The sequence below is a fragment of the Trachemys scripta genome, chromosome 2 (genome assembly GCF_013100865.1).
Source record: "Trachemys scripta elegans isolate TJP31775 chromosome 2, CAS_Tse_1.0, whole genome shotgun sequence".
In the NCBI taxonomy this organism is placed as follows: Eukaryota; Metazoa; Chordata; order Testudines; family Emydidae; genus Trachemys; species Trachemys scripta.
Genome location: NC_048299.1, coordinates 209,579,131 through 209,593,415, shown reverse-complemented (window position 1 = coordinate 209,593,415; position 14,285 = coordinate 209,579,131). Strand labels below are relative to the sequence as shown.

Here is a 14,285-nt window from a genome sequence, read left to right as displayed (position 1 = left end):
GGTACCAACGCTTCCCTTCTGGGTTGGAGGACACATCTGGATTTGTTGCGGGTGCAGAGTCTGTGGTTGAAACAGGAAGCCTCACTCCATATCAGTGTATTGGAACTTTGGGCCATCCATAATGCATGTTGTGCCTTCTCAGATACGCAGTGGTTCACATTCTCACTGATAGTACCACTGTGATGTACTATGTGAACAAGCAAGGAAGGGCATGTTCCAGGTTACTCTGCCTGGAGGCAATCAACCCCTGGCAATTTTGCATCGAAGAAGACATCACTCTAGTAGCAATCTATTTGCTGGGGATGGAAAATTGTCTTGTGGACCATCTCAGCAGGGTTTTTTGTTGGACCCATGAATGGTCCCTGAAGGAGAGTGTTCTCTGGATCGTCTTTCCAATGTGAGCCATCTCTACAATCAACCTGTTTGTGATGAGGGAAAACAGGGAATGTCGACTATTCTGCCCTCAAGGGAGCCTCAGCCCAGGCTCCCTCCATGATGTCTTCCACTGCTGCTGGCAGACAGCTCCTCTGTATGCCGTCCCCCCTGCCATTCCGATCATTCAACAGGTCATCTTCAAGCTCAATGAGGATTGGGCCAAGGTCATCCTTGTTGCTCCAGTGTGGCCGAGACAGTGCTCAACAGTAGGAAGTTCTCCATTAGGATGGCGTACTTAGCGAAGTGGAAGAGATTCTCAGTTTGGTCCTTGACCCATGTGACCCAATCAACAGTGGCTTCCATCCAGGACATCTTGGAGTACCTGTTACATCTTCAGAAATTGGGCCTTGCACTCAGTTCACTGAGAGTGCATTTGGCAGTGATAGCAGCATTCCATCCTCTGGTTCAAAGGAAGTCGTTTTTTTCTAATGCCATGGTGACAAGATTTCTGAAGGGGACTCTCCACTTACATCCTCCGGTCCGAGAACTGGTTCCTTTGTGAGATCTAAACACAGGCAGCTCTAATTGGTCCTCCATTCGAGCCCTTTGTGTCCCGTCTGCTGCCCCTCCTTTCTCAGAAAATCATGTTCTTGATAGCCATCACTGTGGCCAGAACGATATGTGAGTTGCAGGCCCTCATAGATCAGCTGCCCTACCCTCAGTTCTTCAAGGATAAGGTAACACTGCGACCATACCGCAAGTTTTTATCCCAGGGCATCTCTCAGTTTCATCTGAATCAGGCAGTGTATTTACTTGTCTTTTTCCCTAAGGCTCACTCTTCCCCAGAAGAACAGCACCTTCTTATTGTGGATGTCAAGCAATGCCTAGCCTTTTATCTAGACAGGACTAAACTGTTTTGTGTTTTGCCTTGCCGGTTCATGTCCTATGTGGACTGCATGAAGGGGCAAGCAGTCTCTGCACAGACCATCTCTAGATAGATAACATCCTGAGTCAAGGCTGCATATGAGATACCTTTAGCTGCATCTCCTCAGTGCATATGGACTTACTTCATGTGAGCACAAGCAACGTCAATAGCGTTCCTCAATGACATTTCCATACTGGACATCTGCAGGGCAGCCATGTGGTCGTCCATACATATGTTTACAGACCACTATGCTATTACCACATCTTCCAGAGTGGATGCAGGCCTTGGAAGGATCCTTATTTCAGTAGACTCCAAGCCCTGCCTCCACATTGGGGTACTGCTTGTGAGTCACTAAGTGGAATACTCATCTGCATCTACGCGAAGAAGAAGAAACAGTTACTGTAACTGTGGTTCTTTGAGATGTGATACAGACATATATTCCACAACACACCCTCCTTCCTCTCTGTATCGGAGTCTCCTCTCATCAGCTTTCAGTCTGCAGGAATTGAAGTGGGGTCGGGGTGGCACTGTCTCATGTAGCCAGGGGAGGGGCCACAGCCTGAGTACCATCCCCCTACCAGTACTGCTAGGCAAAATTTTCTGGCTCCAGTGCACTGGGCGTGCACACACCTAAGGTGGAATACACGTCTGCACCACATCTCGAAGAACCACAGTTGCCATACGTAACAGGTTCATTCTGTCCCTGTGAAGTGTTATATACTTAAAGTAATTCCAGTTTGTTCAATGTCCTATATAATAAGTATGCTAGTGGTCTCAGTCTGTATCCTGGGGTCCAACTGTTTGTGTCACCAAACTATTATCATGGTTGCCACAAATTGATAACACTGCTCTACAGCCAAAATGCTTCTGAAATAAATGTAGTCAAATTTTACTAATTCTGGGTCACTGAGAATGAAAATGATGCTTAAAATTGTTGATGTGCTCTAGTTTTCAAGATATGCTATTGGGTCAGTATATACGACCCTTGACTTGGGAATGGCGGAGGATAAGTGAGTTATAAAGGGAAGGGATCTCAATTTAAACCAGAAATGACTCAAATACATCTTTGACTGGATCTATGAATAAATCTATGACTGGGTTTGGACAGTACTTGCTTTTTAGGCAAAACAATGAATGATGCAATCTGAAGCTGGTATTGTGTCATACATGATATGAATTGCATCATGTTATTCCTAGAAGTCATGGATGATGCAATCATAACAAAGCTTACCTCACTCTGCTGAACAAATTGCCCTATATCAGCTCTAGAAATCATACAGTGTCGTGCTCTCTTATTTGTCAATTTTTGATTTTGCAAAGGGACACATTTCTGTTTAGCCAAAGTGAGCAGAGATGCCTCGTACTTGTGTGAACAGTGCAGATAACTTCTGCTGTGTTTGTGGTGAAGTGACTTTTGCATCACAAAAGCGCAGTATAACCACTATGGTTAAGAAAGCCTATCACCTTTATTTTGGCTACAAAATTGGAGATCAGGACATGTGGCGATTTGAAGGTTGGTGCTCTCTTGCTTGGTCTGCAGACTGGATACACAAAGTACTGCTGTTTTCTCTGCGAATGGGATAGTCGTGCAAGAGATTCCCACTACATCAAGAAAGATTGGCCACTCCGACAGTCATTGGAGCCTGGGAGGAAAAGTGTTCAGCATCCACCACTTGTTGAATCAAGGAAGATTTTGTCACCACCCTTACACATCAAGCTGGGTCTGATGAAGAACTTTGTCAAGGCCATTGACAAAACACAAGCAGCTTTCAAGTACCTCCGTGGAAAATTTCCAAGGTTAAGTGAAGCTAAGATAAAGGAAGGTGTCTTTGTTGGTCCTCAGATTCGTGAACTTCTTCGAGATGATGATGATGCATTTGACCATGCACTGCGTGGCAAGGAAAAGACGGCATGGAAAGCCTTCCAGTTAGTGGCAATAAATTTTCTCGGAAACAACAAGGCAGACAACTACAGGTTATTGGTGGAAAACCTCCTCAAGGCATACAAAAGCCTTGGTTGCAACATGTCACTAAAGATACATTTTTTGCACTTTCATCTAGATTTTTTTCCACCGAACTGCAGAGCAGTGAGCGACAAGCACGGTGAGCGATTTCACCAAGACATTGCAACAATGGAGAAATGCTATCAGGGCAAATGGAGCCCATCAATGCTTGCAGACTATTGCTGGACAGTGACAAGAGATACTCCATTTAATGAATACAAGAGACAAGCCAAGAAGCGCCGAGTAGACACTGAATAGGACTAAACTACGTATATAATAGTTTTTTGCCTTTTGTTTCATAATAAATTTTATTTATATAACCCTTTTGCTGATTTTTAAAGTGTTACATAAACAGGACAGGTGAAATATTATCATATAAAGCAACCATAAACACATGAAAAGACCTAGGTTTACAATTTATGATTAAAACTCTACTATCTACACAATATACATAGACATCAAATGTAAAAACTTAAATATCTTAGAAACAGTAGCCAATCAGTTGTTTTAATTGTCATATTTGAATTCAGCACATCAAAATACATAATAAATAGCACATTTTATCTCTGAAGCTGACGACTTCTCAAAAAATGTAGACCAGTGTAATCTTAACAGAGATGCTGAATCAATCCAAGGATGGAATTACACATTCATTGTCCAAAACAGGGTTGATTGAGGTTGTGTGCCTTCCGTAAGTACAGTGTGAGCAATAGCAAGTAAAGAATTTGATAAGTAAGGAATTTCAGTCTCTAGTACACTTTTCCCAAGCACTAAATTAACTTAAAAATGTAAGTTACAGAAAGAAAACAAAAGCCTATATTCTGGTTCAACTACCTGAGATTTTAATTATATCAACTGTGACAAAGTTCCTCCTCTATCTTGGTGGGTCCTGCGCTTATTGGCGGATTTTCTTGCCTCAGAGATTCACCATGTGGGTTGGGGAACAGCCCAGAGACCTTCCCCTCTGGAAGAACCCTCAGTCCAGGTCAATTGGGAGGTTTGGGGGGAACCCGGGCCCGCCATCTACTCCGGGTTCCAGCCCAGGGCCCTGTGGACTGCAGCTGTCTATAGTGCCTCCTGTAACAGCTGCATGACAGCTACAACTCCCTGGGTTACTTCCCCATGGCCTCCTCCAAACACCTTCTTTATTCTCACCACGGGACCTTTCTCCTGGTGTCTGATAACGCTTGTGCTCCTCAGTCCTCCAGCAGCACACCTTCTCACTCTCAGCTCCTTGTGCCTCTTGCTCCCAGCTCCTCGCACTCGCACCACAAACTGAAGTGAGCTCCTTATTAAAATCCAGGTGCCCTGATTAGCCTGCCTTAATTGATTCTAGCAGCTTGTTGATTACTCTAGTGCAGCCCCTGTTCTGGTCACTCAGGGAACAGAAAACTACTCATCCAGTGGCCAGTATATTTGCCCTCTACCAGACTCCTGTACCCCACTGGTCTGGGTCTGTCACACAAGTTAGGTTAACCTGCTTTATGTTACAAATCCTAAACTAAAGATATACAGTGCATAAATCCCAATCTTGGGATGTAGGCCCCGATTATACTGGAAGAGCAGAAGAGGAGCCTCAATGAGAGAGTGCTAGAACAAAGTTCAGATTTGCATATGATTTGCAAACAAGGTCATTTCTGTGTAAAACAATGGAGTGCAGGGAAGGCACTGATATATAAAATTACTCAGTTGCCATTCATGATTCCTATGGGTGACATATAGGTATTGAGTATATTTAATGACTGCTAGTTATAAAAGGTAATTGAACTTACAACTTAGAAAATTCTGTTGCCTTTCTTGTACTTTCTGCTGCATTAGTTTACTTCCTGTGCCTGAATTCATATCGTCTTAGTGCCAAAATGGTAATTTCCTTTCTCTTTATTCATCATTCATTTTATTATACAGTAGGTAGGACACAGTTTGAAAGCTGTTTGTCTTTATAATAATTTCAGTATTAAATCTTCATTGCAGCTGTTTTTTAATTTGCTTTTGTTATACATTATATTGTGGGTGTTAATTTTTAAAAATTTTTGTTTTAAGAATTTGGAAGAGAACATAAAAAAATTAATTCGAGATGAAAGAGGAACATGGCAACTGACTCAGGTAAACAAGACATTACCACATTGATTTCATGTATAAACTCCTTTTACATATATTTTTGTTTTAACATTGTAAATCTTTCTGTAATAAAACTCTTTCTTTTTAACCAACCTGGATTGCAGACAAATAGTTCTTTCCCTAGCTCTTTGGAAAATTGGCAGGATCTGATTATGGATAAGCAGTTTGAAATAAAATAACCATATCTAATTTTGGAAACTACTGTGAATTTCTGACTCTTTTTTAAAGGCATGGTTATCTTTGTTAACCAATAAAAGGTATTGGTTTGCTTTGCAATAATGATTTTCTTCTTCACTGTGGTTTCTTCCTTTTTAGCTTGCTTGTCTAAACCAAAGAGCAACGGTTATAGTGATAAAGTTCCCCATCAGTAAAGAATTTGACTCCTGACATGAATTTCCAATACTTGAATTACCCATTCTCTAGATGTCTTCACTAGGACTAGGAAGAGCTTAAATATTTTAATTTCTTCATCTGCTTTAATGTAATACTTTGTTTACAGTGTGGTAACCATGTTGAGAGAGATAAGGGAGGTGATGTAATATCTATTATTGGACCAACTTCTGTTGATGGAAGGTACAAGCTACCAAGAGCTGTTCTTGAGGTCTGGAGAAGGAAATCTGTGTGTCTGAGAGTAGGTCTACACTACCCGGTAGTTCGGCGGCAAGCAAATCGATCTTCTGGGTTCGACTTATCGCGTCTTGTCTGGACGAGATAAGTTGAAGCCGGAAGTGCTCGCCGTCGACTGCGGTACTCCAGCTTGGCGAGAGGAGTACCGCGAAGTCGACGGGGGAGCCTGCCTGCCGCGTCTGGACCGAGGTAGGTTCGAACTAAGTTACTTCGAACTTCAGCTATGTTATTCACGTAGCTGAAGTTGCGTAACTTAGTTCGAATTGGGGGGTTAGTGTAGACCTGCCCTGAGCTAAATAGAAACTGGAACAGCTTGTTAAGCAGAAGGGATAATGCATGTTATAGGTGGCCACTTGAAAATAGAGTGGGCAATAAGGGTTCGATTGTATGCAAAAGGGGTTTGGAATGGGCCATTAAGGGTTAGCAGGCAGTGTGGTGTGTTACAAATTGTTGTAATGAGCTGTAATCCCACTGTCTCTGTTGAATCCATGCTTTTTGGTGTCTAGCTGTGTTATGAATTTAAATTCCCAGGCTCGCCTTTTGAAGGTGTTATGCAGGTTTCCACTGAGGCCAGGTATTGAAACATCAGATATGGAGTGATCATTTTGTGAAAACTGTTTGCCCATGGGTGATATGGTATTTTTGTCTTTTATCATTTTTCCATGTGAATTCATTTGAGAGAGTAGTGATTGTCCAGTTTCACCCACATAGTTGTTATTGGGGCATTTGATGCACTGTATGAGGTATACCACATAAGTGTGACAGGTATTTGTAGGATCCATTAATCTGGAAGGTGTGTTATGGGGGGAATTGATCACCATAGCAGTGAAGATATGTTTGCAATTTTGCATTTGTTGTTCTGGCAGGATCTGGTGCTGCTTTGAGTTGGTGTGTCTTGGGCTGTGGGGATCTTGCCTTGATGAGCTTGGCAAGGTTGAGGGATTGTTTAAAGGCCAGAGGTGGGAGGGGGAGGGGGGGTTGAGAAAAATTTCTTTCAGGATGTCAAATATGTTTGATGATACCCATATGGGTTCCAGTTTGGGGTGATAGGTGACAACTAGCGATGTGCTGTCAGTGGGCATTTTTTTTTTCTGTGTTGAAGCAGCTTTTCTTGTGGTATTTCGGTGACCCTTTCTAGTTCTCTGGTGGAATGTCCTTGTATAGTGACAGCTGTTTTAAGTATGTCTAGGAATGTATGCCTGACTATCTTTTCAGTGCAAATTCTGTGCTATCTGAGTGCCTGACTGTAGATAACATATTTTTTGTATATGGGGTGGTTGCTGGATCTGTGGATGTAAGTGTGGTGATCCGAGGGTTTTTTTCACATAGTAATTTGTAGGATTCCACTGCTGAAGCTAATTGTGATGTCCGGGAAGTTGATGCTGGTGTGGCAGTGTTTTAGAGAGAGTTTGATGGATGAGTGGTGGTTGTTGAAGTTGTGGTGGAAATCTGTGAGGGAGTTTAAGTTGTCTGTCCAAAGGATAAAAATACCCTTGATGTATCTCAGATATAATATTCGTCTCATGATGCAGTTGTCCAGAAACTTTTCCTTGAGGTGGCCCATGGAGAGGTTGGCTATCCTAGTACTCATGGCTGTTACCATGCTATGGACAAAGTGTTTGTTGTTAAATGTGAAATTGTTGTGGATGAGGATGAAATGGATGCATTTGGCATTGTGTTTTGAGTGGATTTCTGAGTATTTTACACTATCTTGTAGGTATTCGAGGCAGGCAGCGATACCATCATGGTGAAGGATGTTGGTGTATAGGGAGGTGACAACCATGGTGACAAGGATGGTGTCATGGGGAAGGCTGTTAGAGTTGAAGAGTTTCTGGAAGAAGTTGGTAGTGTCTTGGAGGGGAATAGTTTGAGCATGGTTTCTGTGGGTCTTGATATTCCTTCAGTAAGAGTGCATCTGCCTAGGTTCCCGTGTTTGTGTGTCTTGGGAAGCATGTAGAAGGTCCCTAGAGTGCGTTTGTGGAGGATGAGTTTGTAGAGGGTTTTCTTTTTTTTAGTTTGTTTGAGGACTGATTTGATGGTATTTTTAAATTCCTGTGTGAATTGTGGTGTGTGGTGGTTTTTTAGTTTTTTGTAGTAGGTGGTGTCAGAGAGTGGTCTGTAGGCCTTGTTGACATAGTCATCACAATTAAAGACTACAATAGTGCCTGCATTGTCTGCTGGTTTGATCACTATATAGTGGTTGGATTTTAGGGTCTGTATAGCTGTCCTCTCAGTGGTAGAGAGATTGTGGTGGATATAATGTTTGTTGATAATTTTACAGTCAGTTTTTTTTCCTGAAGCAGTCAGTGTAATGATCCAGTGTGTGGTTTCATCCTCTCTGCAATGTCCAGTCAGATGATACTTTTTTCTTATGGCTGTCCATGGGGAGGTAATAGTTGTGGGTGGTATCTTCTTTTCTATGAGGTGGAATTGATGGAGGAATTCTTCTAGTTCTTCACATGATTGTATGTTATCAGGTTCTGTGGTGGGGCAGAATTTCAGTCCCTTGGAGAGTACAGATGCTTCAGTTTTGGTTAAGAGTAGTCTTGATAGGTTGATGACGTTGGGATATCATCATGTGTCGATGTGCTGGGTCTTGGTGTGTTGGTTTCTACAAGAGGTGATGTTCTATTGGTTGTGTAGTTGCTGTAGTTGGTTTCAATTTTTGCGTGTGTTGGATGGTTGGCATCAGGTATTTTAGATAGTTGTTTTGGGTTTGCTGCATGATCTCCAGGTAGGCTTCCTGATATTCTTTCTTCCAGTGTGTGGGAGAATGTGGTGATTTCTTGTTGGAGGTAGTCTCTTCTGAAGCATATATGGTGCAGGAGATGGTTCCTCAGTTTTTCTGGGGTCCTTTTCCAGAGCTGCTCAGCATATTTGGAGTTGTAAGTAGTGATCAGAGAGGTGTAGAAGTGCCCCAATAACAACTATGTGGGTGAAACCAGACATTCACTATGATTGTCTGGTTTGAATGAACTCTCACAGGGAAAAATGATGAAAGACAAAAACACCGTATCACCCATTTGCAAATACTTTTCACAAGGTGATCATTCCATATCTGATCTTTCAATACTCAACCTCAAAGGAAACCTGCACAACACTTTCAAAAAGCGAGCTTGGGAACTTAAATTCATAGTGCTGCTAGACGCCAAAAATCAGTGTGACTGAACAGAGACACTGGTTTCATGGCTCACTACAACAATTTGTAATAAACACCTGCATGCTAACCCACTTCAAACCCCTTTTTCAGAATAGTCTAACCCTTATTGCCCCCTCCATTTCCAGTGGCTTCCTACACCAGGCATTACCACTTATGCTTAGCAATCTGTCTCAATGTGTATTTAGCTCAGACACTAATTTCTTTCTCCAGACCTGAAGAAGAGATCTTTGTAGTTCAAAAACTTGTACCTTCCGCCCACAAAAGTTGGTCCAATAACAGTTATTACAGTACCTACCTTATCTGTTTAATATAATACTGACATTTTGTTTTGTTTTTCCTGTTCAGTCCCTTCACTGTGTTTGTCAATTCTACTAGCTACTCTTCCTTCCCTATTTCATGCAGTGTTGATGACATATTCTGGCTCAGTGGCTAACTTTGCTCTCATTCTATAGATATTCCTAATATCACTGAGCTGTACTTGTTAACCCCGATTTTGTAAATACACATATCATTAATTTGTGGTTCTGTACATAGCATTTTGTTAATGGTATGAATGGCCTTTCAAATTTGGATTTTTTTAAATAGATTGTTCTTCTTTTGCTTCTGATTTCAATAAGCGAAAATTAGTTTCATGTCTTTTTAACAGGCCAGGATTAAAGCAATGTATAGTGAGCTAGAGCAAAAGAAAAAAGATAGCATCAAGACAAAAGAAGAAACTATAAAGAGGATAGCAGACATCGAGGGACCAGTGGCTGAACTAGAAGCACAATTTATTGAAAATAAAAATATACATAAAGAAAATATTGAGGTAATATTTCTTAACTTACTTTTCCAGACAGTAATTTAGAATGCAGTTTAAAACACTTGTGGTTAATTTTGGTGTGTTTACTAATAAACTTACTGGTATTATTGGAAAAAATACCATTAAAGTAGGAAAATCAGAGTTAAGGATAAACTTCAATTCTTATGTTTTGTAGTTATGCCTTGGGATAATATTTCATATATCTCATTCAGTGACTGTATATACTGTAACATACAGCAGTTAAGAATTCTTCACTTTCAATTCATGTGTCTTAATTGGTAACCCTTCTTCATCTCTCTTAACTTTTATGTTGTCTATTTTAGTTATCACGAAAGCGAAGAACATATAGCACTGGCTTAGTATGTCTCCTGTACGTTTCTGCTTAGCTGTAAGTTCCAGACCTGGACAGAAGGCAACCAGCCTTTCATTTGCTGCTGGCTTGGTGCGCTCTCCTCTTTTCAGCCTTATGGAAAGAGCAACTGAACAAGAAATCCCTCTCTCCAGGGAGATCTACCTTGGGTGTGAGGGAGAGGAAGGGGGAGATTTGTGCCAGGGGTAAACCTCTTACAGGACCTTAACTCCAGATCCCCAACCCCATTTGTCCTGGGTTTTTTGTATAGGTCACCCTTCTCCAGGCTCTATTTTCCTTGCCAGTTATTTGCCTTTGTCTTTTGGAAGGGTCTTTCCCATATTCCCAATCTGGTGCCCTTTATCTCACTCCCCTCTTATCATCCTTGGAGGGGAGATTGGCTAGTCAATCTGCTTCCCCTTCATCAGCTGTTCAGTGGTGTCTGTCTACTTTCCATATATCGGAAGGTGCAATGTCAGTGAGATGGGACATTTCTCTCTTTCTGCCCTACAGGAAAATTGTCAGAAAAGCAAACTGCTTCTGTGTCTAGAAATTCTAACAATAAGGGTCCGTTGGCCTGCACATGCGAGTAGATTTTCCTGTGCTCCTGACTGAGGGTGTAAGAGACAGTCCAAGCAGATGCCTCTCCAGTTCCTTCTTACTGCCACATAGCTAGAGTCAGAATCCCTGTGTTCACAGATCTCTCAATTTTTTCCCCTCTTGATAGATTTGTAAATAGTTTTTATACATCATAGCTTTTATATTAGTAGATTTAGAGTTTTATGGGATAGATAGTATAGCTTGTTTTTCCCCCATACAGGGGATTCCCTCCTCGCTAGAATGGCTATACTGAGTATGCTTAATCAGTGCAAACTGGAAAGAATAGGGCAGACGATCCCCAAAACTTCACCAAGCCAGTAACAAAACATTCTTCTTCGAGTGCTGTTCCTGTGGGCGCTCCACTTCAAGTGTCAGTGCATCACGGTGCCGTTGATCAGAGATTTTTGGTAGCAGTGTCTGGTCAGGGTGTGTGTGTGCAGTAGCAGTCTCGCAGCATTGCTGGTGCCTCATCTGGTAGGTGCACTCTCATAGTCGCAAGGATAGATCCCTATTTAGGACTGTCCACAAGAGATGCGATCTCTCCCCTAGCTATTGAGAGCAGGTGAGCCTTCATGTATGAATCCTAAGGGACTGGCACTGATGAAGATCCTCAGGCTGAAGGGTAAACTGAGCAAGAAGAAAGATCTGTCGGTTCCGTCGGTGACTCTGGCTTCAAAACACAAGAACTGTCATCTGCTGGTTCCCTTTAGGAGTGTGGGTCCGGACTCGTTGCCAGTACCGGCTCACTTATCCAAGGACTGCACTACCCCCCAAAACATGCCAGAACCATTAGTATTGATAGTTGAAACCCCCGGACACTGGGATTTATAGATGTAACCCTTCTGCCCATCTAAGTTGGCAGCAACAAGGGCCGGGTTCTGTATCTAGGGGTTCAGTTTCAATAACACAATGCAAAACCGGCTCAAGCCCCCACCCAGTGACCTGGGACAATTACATACCACCCCCTGGGTGCCTCTAAGAGGCAATACTTCCCCTCTCGCAAGCACGGAGTCTGAGTGTAACAGAAAATGTTTAATAACATGAGGTAAACGACATCAGCATTAAATTGGAAAAACACCACAAACAGGATTCATAACACAAATCATGAACAAAAAACCCACCCCAGCAAATTGGGCTGTGTCCTTTCCCTTTGGTTCTTGAATCCAGCAACCCAAAAACCACCCAAAGTCCCAAAAATCCAACAGACCCCAAAGTCTCTGTCCCTGGTCAATGCAGCCCCAGAATAAAGGCGGGGGGGAGGGGGCACGCAGGGTGTTAAGGGGCACTTTACGTGATCCGAGACCAGCCGGCCGTCTCTCCGTGGGGTTCCGCCACAGCCTTCACCACGAGCCAGTCCACTTCCTGCCATCCCACAAACTGCTCCGCTCTACAAGCTGCTCCGCTCACCGACCTGTGAGCCGCTCCAGCCGTCCCCGCAAATAGCTACGCTCGCCGTTCCTTGGGCCGTTCCAACCGGCCCCGCAAGGCTCCGCTCCACTCGCTGCTCCTCCAGTCGTCCCCACAAATTGCTCCGCCAGCTGCTTAGCAATATAGGTTCAGGCTCCCCCACTAGTTAACACAGCACTCAGTGATCTCAGCTCTTAATAACTTCAGCTCTTTTGTGATTTCAGCTCTTAGCAATTTCAGCTCATAGTAGGGGAGCCCCAGTGCTAGTGCACCATTGGCCCAAAGTGAATTCAGCTCAGCAGCCTGTAACTAGACTCCCAATGGAATCAAAGTTAGCTCTGACATTCAACAGTGGAGAGAGGAGGTAGTGCAATTGGTGTTTCAAACCCTCAGAGGGGGTCCATACCATCAGGTACAAATACCTATCCCCATCCTCTCTCAATTCACTGGGTTTTGTAACCCATGCCCCTTGTCAAGCAAGTGCTACTTAGGTAATGGTGAAGGACTCACTAAGTCCTTCTGTCATACAACAGTTCCACTGGCCTTGATTCACAGAATCAGGGTAACAAAACTTTATTCTTCCTGCCCCAATAACAGAGAAAACTGGGGATCCCACACCAGCCAAAGTAACCACTTTGAGTTGCTGTTGTTTCATTCCAGGGAAGTGGGTGTGCCTATGCAAACAAGATTAGCCCCTGGAGTTCTTTTCCACACTTGCCATAATTCACCACCAGATGTCAGGGTAGAGCTCATCCTGACTCTGCTTACATCGAGATATATACAACACTGGAGAAGATCTTTCTCCTTTATCTGTAGCCTCCCATCCTTTCTGGTCTGGCCTTCCTGAGGGACGTTTCTACACCAGAGTGTGTACTACTTCTTCGGTATCTCAAAAACTGTCTCATCTCCAACTATCAGGTAGCAGTGCTCCAGTACTGATGGCCCCACCATTGGAAGGGAAGCAGTTTTCAGATTCGGACGAGTCAGACTTTCCAGCTGCTTCTCCATCTTCTCAGAGAAAGCCAAGCCCTGACAGGCAGTTGAGGAGATCTGGGCACTACCCATCTAGATATGATTTCCCCAGGGACCTCTGGGATCCGATCCCAGGAAGTCTCTCACAAATGGCTGATCCCTCTTTCTTGCCTTCTTGTGACCAACAGGATCCTTATGGCAGACAGCCAGAACCTGCCCAGGAATCTTACCACATTTCTTCTTCTTGGCTCCCACTTGATCTGTTGGAGTATGAGGAGGAGGTCATACTCCTAGATCAGCAGGTCAGGAATCTCATCCTCATCTCCACTCAAAGCAGTCACTCCTTCCTCTCCATCTCTACCAGATGATCATAGGCAGAGCTAGGAACTGCTGCAGAGGATTGCCAATGATCTCCAGATACTGTTGAATGAGGTATCTAGGGGACCAAAAAAACCACCGGCTCCTGGATGTTTTGCAACCTGCAGGCCCACGTAAGGTGGTGGTGTTTCCAGTTACTGAGGCCATCATAGAGCCCTCTAGATTGGTCAGGCAGGCAGGTGCTATAAGGAGGGCTTTTGGGATCACTGGGAGGCATTCATGGACAGAGGATTGTTCTCGTGGAATGGACTCCACCTGAGTAGGGAGGGCAATAGACTTCTGGGATGGAGGTTGGCACAACTTATTAAAAGAACTTTAAACTAGGAACTCGGGCGATGTGATTAGGAGATGCTCATGTAATCTCCATGCCTGATTCTAACATTGACTGGAAGGAAAATCAAGTAATGGAGAAGGGAGCAGTGTATAGGAGAATGGACATTAAGAGAGAAGATTGTGCCTATATTAATTAAGCAAATAATCAGGTAGGTGATACTGGCAGGAGAATGACTGTACTCAAGTGGGTGAGGAATCTGGGCAAAGCTAAGCAGAAACTACTAAGCTATCTGTACA

General features: G+C 43.3%; 1 protein-coding gene across 1 annotated transcript in view; it reads left to right on the top strand.

Moving 5' to 3' along the window:
• Window positions 1-14,285, top strand: part of CCDC178 (coiled-coil domain containing 178) — a 287,835-nt gene that overhangs the window by 56,116 nt on the left and 217,434 nt on the right. Inside the window, exons 9-10 of the mRNA XM_034759571.1 lie at window positions 5,343-5,405; window positions 9,854-10,015. Coding sequence (XP_034615462.1) covers window positions 5,343-5,405; window positions 9,854-10,015 — 225 coding nt within the window. The remainder of the gene's footprint in view (window positions 1-5,342; window positions 5,406-9,853; window positions 10,016-14,285) is intronic.